Below are 20686 nucleotides of genomic sequence, written 5' to 3' on the forward strand. Positions count from 1 at the left end.
TGTTTTTTTTGGTTATCAATTAGAAATTTGTTTTATATATTCAGACCGTGGAGTTTACAGGGTTGTCAGTCACCAGGCTTGAAACATAAAAGTCCAATATAGGAAACAGCTTCTTCCACTCAGTTTCAGCTTTATTTATATATAAATCTATCAAAAAATGCACAAATCACAACCTGAGGTAAATGATAGCAAATTGTTTGTAGAATGTGAGAGTTTTCAAGAAGACATTTAATTGTTTCCTTGCTATTCATGGGAAACGCAACCAACACATCATTCCTGTTAAAGTCACTCTTTTTGCTGCCCAGTTGCAGTCTTTCTCTCCATCAGCACAGTTTTCCTCTCCAATCGAACACTGACAGGAGGGAAGTGAGACATGTTCAGGGCAATGTTGCTGTAACCTTCTATGAAGGCCAGAGGCTGATGAGTGTCCTGGAGTAGCTGTATCTTAGTGACGCTAGCTTCCATAAGTAGGTGAGAGTACATTTTGACGTCAGGGTTTGTGAGGCTCAGGTCCTCACGTTTGTCATATCTGTTGAAAAAATGTAAGTGATAGCGTTACAAAAGTGATAATCTGTGCACTGTTTATGGCAAATTAGAGTTCAGAACAATAAAAAAAATACACTAGCCTCCATTTTCTGTTCTGTTCCAAGAAGCGAGAAACTCCAGTTTCAGCAGCATAGGTGTCAATATGAACAAAGACATCTGAGGGAACAAAGGCACTGTGTAACAATTTCTGAAAGTTTCCAGTGGTTGATTATTACTATACAGTATTTTGTATTGATCACAAGATTATTTTGTACAATTAGTTAATAATAAAATGATTTGCAAATAAATACATTTAGTTTAGTTGAGATACTTGATGATTAAATCTTATTAGCTCTTTTTAAAAGGTGGCAAGAATTAATTGTGTTCATGATTTCTTGTATGAGACTTTCTTAAACTGCAAATACAAATGTGCTGAAAGTGATTTCAACCTGCTGTGACTGGCAACAGCCTGTGTAGTTCCTGTAGTCCTCGGCCGCCTGGGTAGTTGTGGTGAGAAACATAGAGACAAATACTAGTGTACGCTGCATTGGTCAACAGCTGGCCAACCACCACTGCAGAGCCGAGTTTATACATCCAGGATTTCTGGTAGTTGCACAAGCTAAAGCACAAAGGAAAAAGAAAGTGAGCTTTTGCTGTGTCTCGTATAAAAGAACAGCTAATATCGCACACTGTTGACACAAGTCATCTTTCTTATGATGGCACCGATGTCTGGGAAATAGCTGCTTCGTATTTATTTTAAGAGAAATAATCAACATCCATCAGCCAAGTCCAAAATATGCAGTATGTTGCTGCTGGATATGCACTCCAAACTGCCGCTTTGGAAAATCATCTTTCTTACCTTCCAAATGATTTCAGTACTCTATAGGTCTCTATTGGCTTATAAAGCTGTGCGAGTATCTGGTATGTGTTGGTATCCATCAGACACTAGTGTTGGTTCATCTGCCTTGTATTTCTGAATGTAAGCATTTGGGGTAATATGAATTGACTTACATGAAAGAACAACCTCGGGCAGCCACCAAGCTGAGCACAGGGAACGTGTATATGATGAAGCGCATCTCCTTATGGGGCAGCAGCGAATAGATGAGGATGAAGCCCACTGTGGGTAGCAGCAGCAGCCTCATCCGCCTGTCAAGCAGGCCGAGGGGGATGAAGAGCAGCGTGCAGCCCAGGGCACGGGGCACAGCAGAGTAGAAGTACCACAGAAAGGGAGAGGTTTAATGGGGAGAAGAGAGTCAAGGAGAACTGGGGGGGGGTGGAGCTCATCCATCATGATTTTCAGTGATAGTTAATGAGCAAGTGAATGCACAAGTGACAGTGTACTTGAGTAAATGCAAGGATATTCCCCAGTTCGAACTTTTGTTGAGAATGGTGTTGTACCACAAAACCTGACCTTCAGGCCACAACAACTTCCCCCAAAAGAAGGTGTCAATGGCCACCGTCAGAGCTGTCAAAGGAAATCAAAACCAGTTGGACAGCAGGGGCAATGAATTGTTTATTGAGTGTGTACTATTCATATACTGTACATTCAGTGCTTACCCAGTGACACGATCCCAGCAGGAACAGCATAGTAAAGCAGCTGCAGCAGTCCCAGCTTTCTGCTCAGCAGTGATATCAGCAACATGAGACCCAGGAAGATGCAGAGCTCCGACCGGAAAACAATGATGACCAAAGCAGAGAGGCTGATGAACCGGCCGTATTTCTGAGCTATCCAAGATGTAAATGCCACCAGAACTGGGAAGAAAAATGTACTGTCGTCATATCACTTGTATTTTTACTCACTAATTCAGGAAAACAGAAAAGCTTAATCCAGAGTCTCTGGATTATGATGATTATTACCAATGTATCATACATACCTAGTGGCAGTGCAAATACATTAGGGAGTGTTCTGGTGCTGTAGAACATTAGGTGAAACTGAGAGGCACACGTCAGACAAAAGAGTCCCGCGACTGTGGAGCCAAACTGCCTCCTCACCTCCCTCTGCATGTGCCACAGTGCAGCGATAACACACACTCCCAGGGAAGCTCGGACTGTACAGAACACATCAACATAGCGCACTTGTTCAAACCAATGAGGCAACATTGTTTTTAACATCTAAGTGGATTGGAAAGAATCAGTTAGTGCGATATTAGTGATCTACCTGTCAGCTGTGTGTAGAATTTCGGTGCATCCAGCAGTGAGGACAGAAACACAACGGGGGAGCACAGCATGGAGAGAAACAGGGGGCCGAGGAAAGTCCGTGGCACCACACCAGGGAACTCATGATGGTCATACTGAAAGACAGGACAGGCTCTGGTCTCAGCAACACTAATACAGCCCAATCTTAAATGCTTTTTTTTAAATTTGACTTTCAAAGTTCATTGTTGACTTTGGAAACAGCAGTTGACAAAACATTCTCATCTCAGACAGGTCTATTTGGTCGCCAATCTGGAGCTCTTTATCATATCGCATGGTCTTCATAAGCAGATGGAGTTGCCCATTTGTCATTGAACTGATGTCCTGATGAAGATCATCATGATCGAAAGCTCTAAACCAGCTACCAAATGGATCTTGAGCTGAGATTGTTTTGCCAACTGTTTTCTCATTTCATTTGGTAATGTATTAATTTCAATAAATGCCTACATGCTTTAGAAAACAAATACAACATGTAACGTTATATGATGGTTCTGTAAAACCACTGGTGTATGATTTGGGGCCATACAAATAAAAGCGTCATATATAATATTTTTAGCTAATATAGTAGTGATTTAGAATACTTTTTTGATCAGTAAGAATACATTTTTCAAGTTCAGCAGGAATAAGTCAGCTGACTACACAATTCTCTCTCATATTATTGTTTTAATCTCACAATGTTTTTGTCTTGCACTCAGTATGAATTAACCAAAAATCCATTCAATGTAACCTTTCTGGGACTGAATTTTACCATTAAACACATTCCCCCTTCTACAAATGACAAAGCTAAAACGATGAACCTCTAAAAAAAACGTACCGACTGTCTTAAAGTAAATATTGTCTGTATGGTTTATGTGACGTATTCACAAATGTTTGATTTAAAAATGTCAATGACTTCATTCACTGATGCTGTGGATAGTTAGCATAGCTTGTTAGCACATCTAGTTCCAGTACCTGCATCTATAACACCTGCTTACCTTGTCAAAGTTAAGTCTGTGATACAGAATGTCGTGCGCCGCTTGTAAATTAAAGCTTTCCTCAACTTTAGTAAATGGACAAATGAATAAATGCAGGGCAGCCACAGCTATTAATAAAAACAGCAGTGGCAGCCCCAAAACAATCCCCTTTTCAGCCATGACAGCTGAAATGTTTGTATCACTTCCGGTCAAGACAGGAAGCGAATCGACGCTACATGTTTTCAAATTGCTAAAAATGTTAATATGCTATTTCTAGCAATGGGATTAAGATGGCGTTTAGACATTTTATCGAAGACTTCATCCAAAATGAAAAACACATTTTGTTTTAATATACTACAACTAGAATTCTTGAATTTTCCACGTGGGGAAGGCGCTTTTTGTCCCGCGCGTGGCGGCTTGTGATTGGTTTTACATTTGATTGACAGGTGACCCGAGCAAATCAGCGTTAGCCACAATTCGAACAAGAGGCTGACGCGGAAATCTAAAACCGCATCGTTTTTTCTACACCGGCATGTAAATACTACTTTGCTGCTTTGAGTAGATAACGCTAACTTAGATTTAATGTTAAGAACAGCTCATTTACGTGTGTCCGAACCGTGTGGTGAAGGACTTTAATATTAGTTGAAAGCTTGCTTGCGAGTGGCTTAAGTGTGTGTCCTGATATGAAAGTGTCTGAATTGGTCGGCTGAGATGCTGTCCACCGGTCCAGAGCTGCGGCTACTGCGGCTATTGTCTTGTGTAACTCTTGTTTTACTTTTTCAAGTCACTGACACCAAGAGAGATTTAAATGCCTGTTCCACCTGTCGGCAAATTACTGATAACTTCAACAAGGTAGGAGAACATTTCTAAACCTCTCTTTTCTGTTGTTTTTAATTGTATTCATATCATGCTCTAATATTGTGAATGTTTTCATGCTGTAACGTTACTTTAAATGTTGCCAAATGCCTGAAATGTCCTAAAGTCATTCTTTCTGCGCAAGCAATGACACTATTTTTTTTTGTATTTTAGGGCTTTGACAGAACAGCAAAGCAGAATTTCGGCGGTGGCAACACAGCATGGGAGGAGAGAAAACTGTCTAAATATGAGACCAGGTGAGACAGTGCATCATGTTCTGCCTAAACTACAGGTCACCCTGCCACAGGGACCAGCCATCAGAGCTGTGTTTGCTTTACACAAGAAGCATATCAAAGTTTAAGATAAGCAATATGCATTTGAATTAATTGCAGACTGTGTGCCCAAGTGTAGCAGGTAACATAGGCAAACTTTTAAACTGCAGCATTTTGGCAGATATAGGCCGTTGATTTCCCACTCATGGTCTACATGATGTAACATTTCCACAAACGTGTGCAATTGTCAACTTTGATGCAACACTTCCTTTTTTATCGCAAAAGTTTATCTGGTGGCATATTCTTATTTCTGCCCCTACCTCTTCAAACGTCTATCCATTCATCTCGTTGGATGTTTTGCATCCCATGTTTCCTTTTACAGCGAGATTCGTCTGATGGAGATCGTGGAGGGGCTGTGTGACAGCAGCAGCTTTGAGTGCAACCGCATGCTTGAGGAGCACGAAGACCATTTTGAGACTTGGTGGTTCAAGAGGTGAGTGTGTGTTAATGCAAATATTGTGAACCTATAACGCCGGCATTGTCAGCCCCAGCGGCAAATTTAGTTGGATTCAAACAGTAAAAGGCAGACAGATTGATGCCAAGCCAGCATGACTAGGCACATTGATGGAGGTATTGCCCGCGGAGTTATTTGTGTGTTTCACTCTGTAAAATGTAGGAAACCTCATCTCTTCCTGTTTGTTTCCTGTTGCAATGCAGGAAAACGAAACATCCTGATCTGCATAAGTGGTTCTGCATTGAAACCATCAAAGTGTGCTGCCCAAAGGGAACATTTGGACCGGACTGCAATGGTGAGGAAAATAGTGTGTAGTGTATACATTGGTTCTGTTTTTGGCAGGCTACATATAATGTAGCTAAAAGGTAATGTATTTTAAACAAATAACCTGTGTCAAGAGCACGGATGTTAAAAGCTTTAAATATTTCTGTGTTTGTGCTGTGTTTCTGATTTTACTTTCTGAAGCCTGTGTGGGGGGCTCTGACAGACCTTGTCATGGAAACGGGATGTGTGATGGCGACGGGACTCGTGGAGGGAACGGAAAGTGCAGCTGTGACCACGGTTATAAAGGGGATTTTTGCCTGGACTGCATCGATGGCTACTTCAACGAAGTGAGGAACGAAACCTTTTCTCTGTGCACAGGTACTCTTCAACAAGCGGCTGCTGTAGCCCCACCAGCTGTTTATTTTATTTTATTTATTTTTTTTTTTTCTGTGATGCATCACTTACCTTCATAGACACACAAGGGGAAAAAAAGGAGTGAGTGGCATGATTCTAATTTCAGGCTTCCCTTTTGTCCTACAGAGTGCCACTCCTCCTGCAAAACCTGCACCGGAGCAACCAATCAGGACTGTGATGAGTGCAAAGAAGGCTGGGAGGAGGATGACCAGGAGGCTTGTATTGGTAAAGGACCAGTAAAATGTCTCTGTGTTTTAGTTTGAGTGTTAAGGAAAAATGACTGCAACTTAAAACTGAATTCAGCACAGTAAGGATGTGTCCTTGCATCAAATGCAGAGTTGCAATGATTAGTAATCGATTAGTTGTCAACAGCTAAATTAATAGGCAACTGTTTTGATAATTGATTCTTAGCTTTGAATATACTGAATATATTTGGGTTGTGGACAAAAGAAGGCTTTGGGAAACACTGATCGACATTTCAACATGATCGAGATTAATCGATAATGAAAATAATCGTTAGTTGCGGCCCAAATAGAAAGAATCTTTTATTTTTGCAGGTTGTCTGTGTGATGAAATACTCTGTGCCTGCTGCTGCAGCTGTATTTGGGAAGCAGAGTTCAGTTAATCAAACAAAACCCTGTGATTTGTCATTTTACTTCTAAATAGGAAACACTTAAATTTGATGCAGCGCTCCAACCATAAAAAGAACATCTGAGTCACATCCATAAATCTGCCCGCTTTTCTACATATTTGACACATGTCAGTATCAAAGAACTGAAATACCGCGTGATCCCTGACTGCCACTTTTGACGCTGGGTATTTTTCATTCTGATGTGATCAAAGGCATGACGAATGTAAAGGACATTATGCTCTGTCCACACACGGTTACCCTCACTGCAGCCCATCTCATATGTTTGCAGATATAAACGAGTGCTCTAAAGACTCCTTTCCGTGTGAAGAAGATGAGTACTGCCTCAACACGGAAGGCTCTTTCTCCTGCAAGGGTAAGAGGACATATGCCATTGAGGTGTCCACTTTGTACATCAGCATCATGATATTTCACTGATGTACAGCTGTCAAACAGGAAAGTCATTTCCTCTTCATTTAAATATTATTTTAGTGATATTTGTCTAATAGAAACTTGTTTATGTGTTTGTCCTTGACAGCCTGTGACAAAGCGTGCTCCGGCTGCACGGGAGCCAGTCCTGATAAGTGCCAGGCTTGTGCCAGCGGGTACCAAGACACAGAGGGCACTTGCACAGGTACGATGCACATGATTAACTGTTTGAAAGGTTTCACTTCTTTATGCTATACATCAATTCAAGAAGAATTGTTGAGCTGGACAAGGATGGAATCGCGGAATCAACTGTTAAACATTTATAAATATCAGGGTCCCACAGCACTTGGAACAAAAAAACTATACTGCTATGTTTTGGTGTAATTTACAGGCACTCTGCTTCTTTTCTCTCCCCTCTGTGTTTGTGTTTTACCATGGGTGGGGCTCAGCGCCTCCTCCACACGCGCACACACCCACACCCAAAGTCATATCCAAGAGCTCATCACTTTAACAAACACTCTAAAAGCAAGACGCGAGCTTGTTGAAGACTTTGTGCCGGAACCAGATTTTCGGTTGGAAAAATTTTAAAAGCTACGCCTGGTCAAGCTTTGCAAACAAGGAGAAGCAAGAGAGTGTGAGAGTAGCCTCCATCAAACCCACTTATTACTGTTCAAGCAGCATGTGGTGGCTGTCCTGCAGAAGATCTGTGGGAAGAAATTGTCAGTAGTCAAGTAATAACCTATTTAATAGGGCAAAATTCACAATACATGTATTGCTATTGCAACTAACAGAAAACACGGAATTTGGGAAAAAGATTTAATGTATTTCATTGGGCCCTACTGTATTAATTTAACTTGTATTTTGGAGTCCATTTTTGCTTTTACTACATTGAATTTATCACACTAGTATGTTACCACTTACTGGTGATGACAGCTTTCTGCCAGGTGTGAAGACAAAACTTTATTTCAGTAAGGTGGGTGTTTCAGTGTTTCTGTGTTTTCCAGATATCGATGAGTGTTCCCAGCCAGAGTCGGTATGCACTCTGGAGCACCAGGAGTGTGTCAACAATAAAGGCAGCTATGTTTGCATCTGCTCGACTGGATATGAGGAGCAAGATGGCGAGTGTGTCCAAACACTACAGCCAGGTGAGATTCTATAAAATGATCAAGCACAGTAGTGAAAATATATTGTAGTTGAATAAATATTTTTATTTTTCTTGAACAGACCGTTCACATGGTCCACTATAAAGTTGAATGAAACTACAGCAGATGAAACAAATTGAAAGTAAATTGTATAATTTCAAAAAGGTCACAGTTCAGCTGACATGAAATTTTGCTCACTACTGTTCATTTTTCACAATAATATCATCAATATTAAAAGTTTTCTATTCTCATCAGAAAAAGAGGAAGAGTCAGAAGAGGTAGAGTCTGAAGCATCCGAGACGACCGCGAGTCCACATGGAGAGCTTTGATGCAAAAAAACAGGAAGAATGGTTGGAATTTCTGCACATCTGAAGCCGCTCATGTATTTAATTATCGACTACATGCACTTAATGTACCAGCTGCACTTAGAACCAACAAAAGCTGCCAAGACAGTGTTTTCCAGCAGTGGATCGTGGATTAAAGGACAAAAAAAGAGACATTTTATGCTCTCAGTATGCTGGTCATTGTTGCTTTTCTCTTCTGAGCTCACCACTTGTCTTTATTTGTTGTATGGTTTTAAAATCAAAGGTGTTTCAATAAAGGTTAATTATGTTGAATTGAAGTTAAACCTAAAATGTGTATATATCTTTTTGCACAATTTTTGTTTTTATTATTCTTGAGCTGCAAATGTAGTGCAGTGGATTAAATTAAGAAGTCAGAACACTTGTTTACATTGTCTTGCAGTCATCATAGATGGCCACACGGTGTCAGTCTAGCCATATAAAATATGGATGCTCACTGCTGTGTAAAGACAAGTGCCTTACTTATATGCATCTGTAAAGGACTAGAAAGGGGCCCACTGTTTTTACTCATCTTTTATTCACATATTTCATTTGAGTGTGTTATACCATAGGGAATCATTGTATATCACTGTATATTCTATATCTTCATATCTATAAGTTGTTATCTATCTATCTATCCATCCATCCATCCATCCATCCATTGTCAACCGCTTATCCTGCGTACAGGGCTGTGGGGAAGTTGTATATCCTCAGTCTTTATCCTCAGAAAGACCTTCCTCTGGCCCCATTTGGATCAAAGCATATTTTTCTAACCAGGGTCTCACCTAGCACTAAGGCTTCCTGCGGGATGATGTCAGCTGTTTTGACTTCACTGGCTTGCCAAGCTGAGGAGCAGCCAGCAGAGACCTGTCTGAACTGGTCGCCAGGCAGCAGAGATGCAATCACACAGACTCCCCCCAAGCCACCCCTCTACTTTTCACTCAGGGATGTTAACTCCCAGCATACGGGAAGGTCTTTTCAGGGAGGATGGCAAAAGGTTCCTGTGTATGTGTACACATACTTGGCCAAGAAGTGTAATTCTGAGGTTCTTTACCAAATGTGTATTGTAAAATGTAAAACCCAGGATTAGTAATCCTGACATAATCTAGGCCCAATAAATCACATTTGTGTCAAGAATACAAATGTGTAATTTTTTCAACACATGCATCAAACCATCCAGTTAAAACATGCCCAGAATGATTTAATAAAAGCACAGAAGCAGAATAAGTTTTCACTATTTACACACATTAATTCTTGTGAAGAGTTAAATTAGAAGACCATATACTTTAATGACTGCACAGTAGCTACCACCTGCAGACAGTTAGCTTAGCTTAAAACAAAAATGGACCAAACACCTAGCCTGGCTCTTTCCAAGGGTAACAAAATCCACCTACCAGTACCTCTAAAGCCAACTAATTGTACAACTTTGGTGTTTTTTGTACAGATTAAACAAATGTGAGAGATACCTGTCAATTAGTGAGCTTCAGAGGGGCGGTTTGTGAGATTTTTATTACCTTTACACAGAGCCAAGCTACCTGTTTCCAGTTTTTATGCTAAGTTAAGCTAACCGTATGTCTAATGGACAGAGTGGTGTCAATCTTCAGATCTAACTGTCAGCAAGATAGCAAATAACCATGTTTCCCCAAATATCAAGCTATTCCTTTAAAATATCTTTATTACCATAAGTAAAGCAGCAATGTAATACGGGCAAGACACAGCACAACAGTGCCAAAGCGGCTAAATAAAGCTCTTGGGTCATCTGTAAAATTAACTTATCATCAATATAGCTGTGTTTGTCTTTATGAGAGGGGCTAGTAAGATGAGAACCCAAACAGCCCAGATAGCAAGGGTGAGCATTAGCATGAGTCAGCATACTGACTAATATGTGAGTCAATTTCCCTTACCTACTATTGATGCTACAACACCTGTCTAGGTGATCTGAGCCTTTATTAGAGCAATGACAGAGTGGAGAAATATTTGATATGATGCTGCATCGGTTGGAAACAAAACAGACTCTCCACTTTCACCACCTCAGTAATAGCACAACTCCACCAGGACAGTTTGGGATCATGTCACAGCAAGCTGATGCTGAGTGACTGGGTACCATGAGTAATCACAGATTCACCTGGCCTTTTCTTATGTGCTACACTCATACCCAAGCAGAGCAGCAACATGAGTGTAAAGTTAGCATGACCTAGCTTTGAATATAAGAACCACATTGCAATGTAATAACATAGAAGTTCCTTTTAAGCTGGTTAGGGTTAGGACTGGTCATTTGCTTACAATTTTCAGTATTTTGAACTTGTGACCTTTCTGGGACAGCTCTAACCACTGGGTTGCCTGCTGTTGAAATTAGAGTATTGTTTATTCAACATGCTTTCCTCCCATGATCGGGTTCCATAAAACGTGCACCAAGAAGTGGATGGTGTTAGGGTTAGGGGTTAGGGTTATCCTCTTTGTTCCGCACATGCACAGCATTGCTCATGCATGTGTTTACACACACTAGAGCAGCACGTGCACAAATACTCTGTGGTTGGAGGGGCACCCTGCTCTTTTCTCTTGACTTTGTGGTGGTTTTCATCTGCCAGTAAACCTCAGCTGCAAAGCACATGGTCCAGCTGTAGCAGGGTGACTATGAGGACACTGACAGGGTCACAGAGGAAACCCAGGAGCATGCAGAGCAAGAAAATGCACTGACACTGAGCTGATAGCACTGTAATCTCCTCCATTCAGACATGCTTTCTATTTTAGCAGGCCACGCCACCCTGCCCTCTTCTCCCTGGCATCAAATTGTGACTCCGATTCTCCCCGTCATCCTCATTCATCAGCAGTTAAATCTCAGGACTGCTGTTTCCCAAAGCTATCCTTAGACAACAATCCTCTTTGTTCCATTGTAAGGCAGTGGGACAGAGATAATCATAGAGCTGAGGTACACTGAGGAAAACTGTATGCTAAACTAGAAGGCAGATGTGGCACCATGTGCTTTTGTTCAGCTGTCATTGGCTTGCACCACCTCTGATGTTAGGCACTCCTTAAACTTGCTGTCCTCTCTGATGCGGTTGTGTCTGCCTTCCTTTCACCCAGCTGGACGTTCAACCACCAATGATTAAGCCAGACAAATTGGAAACTCTGCAGAGCAGTCCCAAGTGAAACTCAAATATAGATCCTCAAGGTGCTGTTTGGGAATTGTTCCTTTCAGGGCACTGAAAAAGAGGTGCAGGGAGCCTCAGTAAATGAGCGGATACCAGCACTCCATCTCCAAGATGCTTTGTAAAATGCAGACTTTGGCGGGAAGTAAAAGCATTAGATGGAGGACAGAGGAGCAGCTGGGGCTGCATGTGTAGCTACAGCTGACTGCCTGAGGTTAAGGAGGGGAAATTGGAAATTTGTGTTGTGTGCGAAAGAGATATAGCACACTGACTTGAAGTATGTGTGACCCCTAAAACACAGATGAACTCAAATGCTGGTTATCACCAGAGAGGCGTTTTATTTTCTTATCTAGTTTGTATCTGAGGGTACAAAGCAGAGCACATATGCACTATATTTGAAGCAGATAAATTGAAGTCCAGGCCTTTATCCACACAAGTGTGGAATCATGGATCTGTATCTCCATTTTCTAGTTTTCACCTGGTTATATCTCAGTGATTGTATTGGAGCACTTGACTAACACTCACTAAAACTGAATTGTGAGTATCTATATCTATAAAATGCCATACAAGTGTAATGTTAAAACACGCATGTGAAATGATACAATATTCATTGATTTATTTATTTGTTTGTCCACTGTCATCACAGCGGAATAACCTGTAAACACAACACCAACATATTATCACCGTGTAAAGCATTTTAAATTGTGGCACAAACGTTTGCTTCATAGGTACCAAATTTAACTTATATTTAAGCCCATTTAATCAAAGGGCAATTTAGTATTGATTCTTTGCTAAACAATAGTTTTGTATAACAGGAAAAATCAAGAATCAAGCAGCTCTGCAGAGTCTGCATTCACTGAGCATGTTTTTGGATTGATGAACATGTCTGTCTACAAGATTTTCAATTGACTTTTGATAGGAGCAGACAGGGAAACATCACGTGAATCTGAATTGTTCACGGCATGGGATCATGATACTTTTTTTCTCAGCAAAACATTCAATAACACGAGTGTTTTCCTCTCATGTGTAATGTGTCTACCTGGGGGTATTCTGTTCAATAAGAGTATAAATCCAATACAAACATTTTTAATTATTCAGCCTGTTATGTGGCCCCTGTTGGTTCATCGTGCTGGAAATAAAGATCAGAGAGAAAATACTGCTTTCTGCTTCTGTTTTCATTGTAACAGTGTCCTTTTTTCTTGTGAGTAGATGTCGCCGTGACAGGCTCAGATGGTGTGTACTTTTCCTGTATAAACACAAAATCGCTGGGAGCGAATAAGACACTGTTTGTTTCTCTTAAAATGTCCTACATAACATATCTGCTATTTTATTTCATTAAAAGGGGGCAGGGAGTGGCGAGGTGCTAGCTGGCGTGCTCTCTTCTGCACAGAAATTTCGCAGACAGGTAGGATGGATTGATGTTACCCACCTTTGTTTGATATTACAGCCAGCGTCCATGTCTGCGTGTGGGTCTGTCTGCACATGAAGGCATCTGTGTGTATGTAGGTGCCTGCATGACAGTGTGCTGAGATTTAACTTGTGTGTGTGTGCACAGCTCTACAGTGTGACTGCATCGTCTGGCCTCTGGTCTTTTATACCCATGAGGAATGAGAGGAGACAGGAAGGGTGACTTTCATCTCCCTCTAAAGAGATGCAGCAGTCTTCCTTTCTGAAATCTTTGGTATTTTAGACATGCTCTAATCCAGTTCAACTAACAGCTAGAGGGTTTAACTTTTTTTTAGGTTAACTCACTCAGTGAATGTCCATGTACTTAAGTAACCAGGTTACAGTCTCTTTCTTGAGTAACTGGGTTACTTGAACATTATATGAACGCAAAGCAAGGGTTCTGTAATTGGGTCAGGGGATTAAATAAACCTGATTTCCCTATAAATTATGTACATTGGAAAATGTTTGATGCAAGTACCGCAAAAGAAAAATGGTCACAGCACCGGAGGCAGAAAGGTTAAGTCTGAAAATTAAATGTAAAATGCTGTTAGAAAATGGTTAGAAAATTTCATTTTAATTGAAATTGACCCCAAAAGAGCATGTTGACATGTAAATGTCAATGCAATAGTCTGAAAAATAACAAAATATTGAATATTATTACTGTATACTGTACAGCCGGTTTAAGTCTTTGAAAATGAAGTGTCAAACCCAGTTTTTATTTTCATTTTCAAATTGAAATGCATTTTCATTTTGACTTAAATATTGCTTGCATAAATGGAAAATCAGGTTACATTGTTCATTTTGCATTTTCATTTTCAAATTTGAATTACTATTTGAATATTGTCCACTGTACAGCAGGGTAGGACTTTGAACATTAAATGTCAAAAAGCTTTTCCATTTTCATTTTAACATAGTCATAGATCGAGTACGTGGAAACGAAAATGCAAATTGAATTATTGCATTTCATTTAAATTTTCACTCAAAATGCATACATATGTGGATATTTATAATGCTATTGTGGAATTACATTTTCATTTCCAAGTTTACATTATGATTTTAATATAGTCCCCTATACGCTTCCATACTAGGCCATCAAACCCAAGACATGCTAAGATGCTATACTAAGAAGGTCAAACCATTTACCTACTAAACATCAGCATGTTAACATTTTCATTGTGATCAGGTGAGAATCCTGCATTTAGCTCAAAGCACCACTGTGGCTAAGGAGCCTGTAGTAAGTTTCTTACATTCTGTAAGTAATGTTCACATGGACCTTAATATGAGTTTATAATGTTTTTGCAGGCTGTTTGTTAAATGATGTCCCTGCGGCATGAAGGAGCCTCAATGAAATGAATAAAAGCATACACTTGGTGCCAGTTCCTCAAAACATGTACTTATAAACAGATTTATACAAAACATTTACACTTTGCACATTTCTATGAATTTTAAAAACAAATACACAGCGAGCACCCTGCCTCGTGCCACTGATGAACAGTTGCAGCAGCTGCAGTTGTAGCTGGCCAGCTTCAGTATGTTTGGTTACCATAAATTCATCAGATTTTCTCTGTGAATGTGCCAAATTCAAATTCATTTGGAGTATACTTTACGCTGAAAGGTTTGCTGTGCGGATCAAGCCAGCAGTTTTTCAGTTACAGGACAATCTCCACCCCGTCACTTCGTAACTAACCAACCAGATGTTGATGTGCAACAGATTGTGAGATTGCAGGCAATAAACTTTGAAATGTAGATTCCAAGACCCAAAAGATTTGTCTTTGAATATCTCCAGAGCCTTACAAAAACCTCACCTGAGTAAATTCATACACATAACCTTACCAGGCAGATGTCCAATCTCTGGTTAGATAAACCCTGATGTCAGGACCTATGCCATGTTCAAACCATGCCAACAACCTTTTCATGTTCCTATTTCTATTTTTAAGGTCTAAGTTAGGAGTTTAACCCTAAACAAGGTGTATCAGCGATAGTGTATGTGACAGTACAACCTACTTCACACTGTGGTTGTAAAACTGGAATTTGTGGCATGAATAGGCAGTTTTTGTTTTGTAACCTGTTTTAACACCTGCAGTAATGTAAAACGCCAGCTGGCTCCCTACATCAAAGAGATATTTCTCTCTCACTGTTGGGCGCAACTTCAAATTATTTCCCGAACCTTTTCTCTAAAAGCAGTTGTAAAACCCTGGTGGAAGCAGAGGCCCCTGTTTTTGCCTGTACTTGTAGCTGTGTGCGTTGCCTTGGCGCTCAGGCAGTGTTGACACTGGAGGGCGTAAACAGACATAGAGGAGAGGGAACAAGGTGTCGGTGTGTAGGGGATAGAGGAGGTCACACAGGCTCAGAATGACAACATAGTCTCTGCGGCAGGGGAGGATAAGTGTTCAGTGAGACTGGAAGGTCACAGTTTTGATTCTGTGTGTACCTTTACTGTAAGGTGTGCAGCAACTCAGATACTAAAACATCTTTAAGAAACAGACTTAAATTTGTCTGATGCACTTTTCTTCCTGCTTCACATTAAAAGCTTTATTAATTAAGCTTTATGAAAAAGCAACATGTTTTAAGCGCAGTGTTTACAGTTTTTACTTTACTTTTACTTACCTTTTTACACATCCAATAGACACAGAGCAACATTAGCATTCATTTGGAATCATGTTTCTGGCTACCTGACAAATGTAAGCCCAATATTCACTTTCCTATTAGCTGTTTTTGGTCTCTACCAACACCCCAAAATGGAAGGCAGTGTACATAAAGAATAGTTGATTTAAAGGCATGGCAAGTTTATCTACATAGCACATTTCATACACAAAGGTAATTAAAGTCATTCATTCAGTGCTTCAGATAAAGCATAAAAAGCATAAATATATGAAAAAAATTCTAAAAGAAAGAATAAATAAGGACATCTGAAATACAGCAGATTTATGAAGTGCAAAAGTCTAAACATCTTCCCCAGGAAATGCAGTGGCAAAGAATAATGATTTAAGCCTCAATTAAAAAGAACACAGGGTTGGTGTAGACCTCATGTCTTCTGGGAGTTCCAGATCCGTGGTGCATAGAAACGGAAAGCTGCTTCTGCATGTTTTGTTCTGACCCGGGGGACATTGAGCAAACCTGTTCCAGATTATCTAAGAGCTCTGGATGGGTCGAAACAGAGCAGCATATCAGAGATGTATTTTGGCCCCAAACCAATCAGCGCTTTGTAAGTCAATAATAGTATTTTGAAATCAATTATTTTATGTATATGAAGCCAGCGCAGAGCTCTGAAAACATAGGGGAATTGTGTTCCACTTTCTTATTTTTAGTGAGGACTCGTGTAGCAGTGTACTGAATAAACTGCAGCAATCTGATTGATTCTTTACTATTACAATGATCAAGCCTACTGAAAACAAAAGCATGAACAAGACAAAAGTCTTGTTAAGATGTGAGTCCTTTCAATCTTGCTACATTTTTAAGGAATTAATAAATAATTCTTTTGATGTGGGTATTGAAATTTCCAGAACAACACAAAGATTTCTGACATGGTTTGAAGTCTTAAACATTTAGGTTTCGGGATGTGCACTGATATCTGATCATTCTTTTTTGGAGCCAAAAATAATTGTTTCAGTTTTATTCTTATTTAATTGGAGAACATTCTGGCACATACAACCATTGATTTGTTCAGTGCACCTATTCAGTAACTGTACTGCTTTATAATCAACTGTATTTTATTGTTATTGTTATGTCAATCAGCATGTCATCCACATTATTATGGTAGGATATTTAGTTGTTTTCCAGAATGTGAACAAGTGGGAGCATATAGATGTTAAATAGAGCAGGACCAAGAATGTACCCATGGGGAACTCCAAATCAGTGATTTTTATCTGCTTTTGTCTCTATCCTGCAGATAGGATTTAAACCAGTTACAGGCTGTGCCATGGAGCCCCACGCACTTTTCCAATCTGTCCAGTAATATCTTGTGGTCAGCTGCAGCACTGAGATCCAGCAGTACTAAGACAGAGACTTTACCATTGTCTGTATTTTAATAGGTGCCCTTTAAGACTTTCATGAGAGCAGTGTGGGTGCTGTGGTGTGGTTGAACTCGAAAATGTGAGAACATCAAAACAATTGTGTAGTGCCAGGAAGGTATTTTCGATGATTTAACCCAGAAATTGGAGGTTTGATATGGGTCTATAATTCTACGTCACTGAGGTGTCTAAATTGTTCTTTTTAAAAGAAGCTTGAAAGTGTGAAAGAGGCTGGATGTATGTGAGACTGAAACCCTGTCTTCTTGTTGGAAGCTGTGACAGACTCGCATGCTGTTCTGGGAGCTGAAGTGGAAGACTGACTCTTGGCTGACGAGTGGGTTGCAAATGACTATATATGTATATATAGCTTCACTCTACAATTGTAATTTGTGGTATTTATTTTTGTTGTTTCAAATGGGCTCAATTTGCAACACAGTCTAGTCTTAAATGGCGGTCATTTTTTTTTTTTTCAATCTCAATTTCTTTCAGCTGCTCAGTCAAAATACAGCCTGCTACTGCTGGGTCATCAAAACATTCTCACATCTTGGTTCAGCTTCCTAAACCTGACTCGGTCTAATCCGCGTTTTATTGGACAATTTAGTGGATGTGTTTCATTGCAACTTAATAAGAAAGGACATGAGTCTCTTATGAACCTTCAAAGCCACACAGCCACATGAAAGCAAAGAGCAGCCTATCACAACAAAAACAACAGGCATCAATTCTTTTTTCCGTTATTATAATCGCCTGGATATGAAACAGGCCTGGGCTTCTGTGTCATTCTCTGTGGAACTCATTTCCTGGCTGTTATCAGTTCATATGGCTTTGTTTTTTCTGGACCGGAACCCTAGAAAAGAGAGAGCCGCGATCACAGGAGGGCTCTGCAGCTTAGCCACGTTGACCACCCCACTGATGGCAGTTATGCAACTGACAAGGCTACTTTCGGTCAGAGCAAGGGGTGGTCACGTTCAGTTCAACAACCTCGGGGTAAAAACAAAACCCTTCGTTCGCGATGGCAGCGAGTGTGGATCGGATAGTCAGGTATCCGGGGAAGAGGGTGCATTTCGCATTAAATGCTATGCTGATGAGTCAGACAGAGTGAGGCGGGGGGCAGCACTGCTGGGTCAGCTAAGCCTTGCCTGTCACCTCTCTGTCCGCTCAGCACTTTTGGTCATATATCTGCTATGTACAGCTGCTGGACCAGTGACATGCCACTCGTTCCCCACTGTAGCCTGCTCTGCTAAAGCTTCTCACTTCCTACATCCCCTCAGTCACAAAACACTACATACTCAAAAATGTGTCCAATTAAACAAGCTCTGTATTGTTTTATTGTAGGTATTACACCACCTGAACTGACTACACCAATATCTATAATATAATGTAGGATTGGCAGAATTGCAGCAATGAAGCACTGAACTGGTTAAAACCCACTCAACTTTCTCTTCAGAATGTCAAGTTAACAATAAACCCAATTTTGGAGTTGGTGAGCCTGACTTACAGAATCAGAATCAACAATCAAATTATCAGAAACAATGGAGTAAATTATGTGTTTTTGAGGCCCAAAATAATATATTATAGAAGGGTGTGCCATTAGACTTGGGAATGTCACTAGGGTACAGCTTTGAGAAGTAATAGATGGATGTTTAACTGATGGACTAAATGATTTACAGGGTTAATCAATCACAAGTTGGTCATTCCATTGAGTGTGTTTACTTTCATACAGCTGAAGTATTGACTTTAATTAATGAATTTATTATTATTAAAAATATGATTACTTTTGGTCCTCGACTTTTGAATTGTCCCTTGTTAGCCATTTACATACAATATAACGAGCTAACTTTACCAAGGCCATTTGTGTAGTGCCAGGAATGTTTAGCATTATGTTTGTTTCCCCAACATTTCATAAGTTTTTATAATGCATTTGCAGTCTGGGCACAAATGATTAGGCCTGTTTGGAGCTTGAAAACTCTCATATCAAATGTGTACTGACTGATGGACTAATTGATTGAGTGATAGATTAAAGGTGCCATAATGCAAGTTCATAGCGTCTTTCATTAGACCTTCACTGCCTCTTTAAAACTCCATTCCCCCGGTTTTTAACACAGACGTTCTGTTAAGTATCAAGCCCAATCCAAGATGACATCATCAGGGGTAATTTTCTCAGACTTTGGAAAACTCGCTCCATAGCCACAGGCAACAGGCTGAGTATTACTCCTAATGAACATCACATCGGTGCAGTACAATTTAGAAGTACAATATTTCCCTCTACTTCAAATGTGTACTTAGGTTCAGTACCTGAGTAAAAGTATCTAGTTACTTTTCATCACTGACACTATCAATGGCACACTTTAGGTAGCACTGGCAGGGGTTGTCTGACCGACTCTCCTCCTGTCATCCCACCTTTGGCCACTAGATGACGACCTTGTTGCAAGAGGCAATCAGTCAGTCCCACTGTGGCCCTCACATGTATTGAGTTAATAGCCAGAAACATCTGGACACATGGGCAATTCAAAGGCTGGACACAGGTGTAGACAGAAATCATCCAGCAGAGCGTTTTCCTCCAGGCAGCCTGTCTTTGTTTTACTGTTCTGAGTCTGTGCCTGCATGAGCTTTGTCGCCCCAGGACCTGAATCTTTTAGTTTACAACAGGCCAGTAAAAGACATTGCTCCTCACTGTAGTTACGTAAACACCACCATGCCTCCCTATTATGTTCTTCACTGGTGGAATATACCCTCAGGTGATGATCTTGAGTCAGATCAGTCTTGTTTGTATCAAATAGCACACACTGTAGGAGACTGAGCCACAAAATGTTTTAAGGTTGCCGGTGTGTTCTTACTGCAGGCCAGTAAAGCAGGCATTATAGGTGCCTGGTACACATGAATACATGTAGAGGGGTTGTTCAGTTACTTGGTCCGATTATATTCCACCTTCCCAACAATGCTCTCTGGTCTCTACTTCTTTCCTTTCCCCCTGGATGTTAGAAGGGCATTGTGGTAGGTTATACTGGCCTGAAAGCTGACCAGTAAGAGGTGAAATGATGGTGACATAACACACCCTCTGTTTTTGATCTGCAGGCTTTTTCAGGTATTTCCCCTTTTTTTCCAACATGCTATAGTTGAAAAGAGAAGAGAAGAGAAGAAAAGAAGGGCTTCCGGTGTTTCATTCCACCACTGAAAATGTAAATTAACCGTGTGACCAAATGACTACACAGCTTGATCTGGCAGGCTTACATAATGCTGGAACTGAGTCGGTTTCCTGTGGCCAAGCAATAGCAGCTCCAGCTTGGCCTACATCCTGTTTCTGGGACTCTTTAGTGGTGGCTGTGAATGGCTCTGGTAGAAAACGGTGTGGAAGTGTATCTGATTGCAGAGAGAATTGAAGGCAGTGTGTAGCCCACTCACCAGCCTGCTGCTGCCCCCGCACACAGACGTGCACATGCACACAAATACTTTTGCATATTCAGGGACGCCTGCTTATTGGCAACAAGGATGGCTTTGGTGCACTGTCATTCTATTCAAATTATCAGGTGGAAAAAATAGAAATGACACAATGA

General features: G+C 40.5%; 2 protein-coding genes across 2 annotated transcripts; one reads left to right on the plus strand and one right to left on the minus strand.

Annotated features, from left to right (window-relative positions):
* Window positions 1–113: 113 nt before the first annotated feature.
* On the minus strand, window positions 114–3993 carry alg12 (ALG12 alpha-1,6-mannosyltransferase). The gene is made up of 9 exons (XM_046071588.1): window positions 3693–3993; window positions 2684–2816; window positions 2400–2573; window positions 2083–2277; window positions 1887–1990; window positions 1537–1760; window positions 975–1144; window positions 627–702; window positions 114–529 (listed from the first exon to the last, which is right to left on the minus strand). Exons 1-9 carry the CDS (start codon window positions 3849–3851, stop codon window positions 286–288), a joined length of 1479 nt encoding a protein of 492 aa, XP_045927544.1. The 5' UTR covers window positions 3852–3993; the 3' UTR covers window positions 114–285.
* Window positions 3994–4211: 218 nt separating this feature from the next.
* Window positions 4212–8811, plus strand: creld2 (cysteine-rich with EGF-like domains 2). The gene is made up of 10 exons (XM_046071589.1): window positions 4212–4523; window positions 4701–4783; window positions 5181–5291; window positions 5516–5607; window positions 5778–5954; window positions 6117–6215; window positions 6911–6994; window positions 7157–7252; window positions 8052–8192; window positions 8445–8811. The coding sequence occupies exons 1-10, from the start codon at window positions 4383–4385 to the stop codon at window positions 8516–8518; spliced, it is 1098 nt and encodes a 365-aa protein (XP_045927545.1). The 5' UTR covers window positions 4212–4382; the 3' UTR covers window positions 8519–8811.
* The last annotated feature ends 11875 nt before the right edge of the window (window positions 8812–20686 follow it).

Source organism: Micropterus dolomieu, linkage group LG16 (genome assembly GCF_021292245.1).
Source record: "Micropterus dolomieu isolate WLL.071019.BEF.003 ecotype Adirondacks linkage group LG16, ASM2129224v1, whole genome shotgun sequence".
Lineage (NCBI taxonomy): Eukaryota > Metazoa > Chordata > Actinopteri > Centrarchiformes > Centrarchidae > Micropterus > Micropterus dolomieu.

Coding starts and splice junctions, on each gene's coding strand:
- alg12 (XM_046071588.1), bottom strand. CDS start 3,851: ATGGCTGAAAAGGGGATTGTTTTGGGGCTGCCACTGCTGTTTTTATTA. Junction 1,991..2,082: donor TGCTGGGATCGTGTCACTGG/GTAAGCACTGAA, acceptor TTCCTTTGACAG/CTCTGACGGTGGCCATTGAC. Junction 1,145..1,536: donor GCCCGAGGTTGTTCTTTCAT/GTAAGTCAATTC, acceptor TTTGTGCTTTAG/CTTGTGCAACTACCAGAAAT.
- creld2 (XM_046071589.1), top strand. CDS start 4,383: ATGCTGTCCACCGGTCCAGAGCTGCGGCTACTGCGGCTATTGTCTTGT. Junction 4,784..5,180: donor CTGTCTAAATATGAGACCAG/GTGAGACAGTGC, acceptor TTCCTTTTACAG/CGAGATTCGTCTGATGGAGA. Junction 6,216..6,910: donor TGACCAGGAGGCTTGTATTG/GTAAAGGACCAG, acceptor ATATGTTTGCAG/ATATAAACGAGTGCTCTAAA.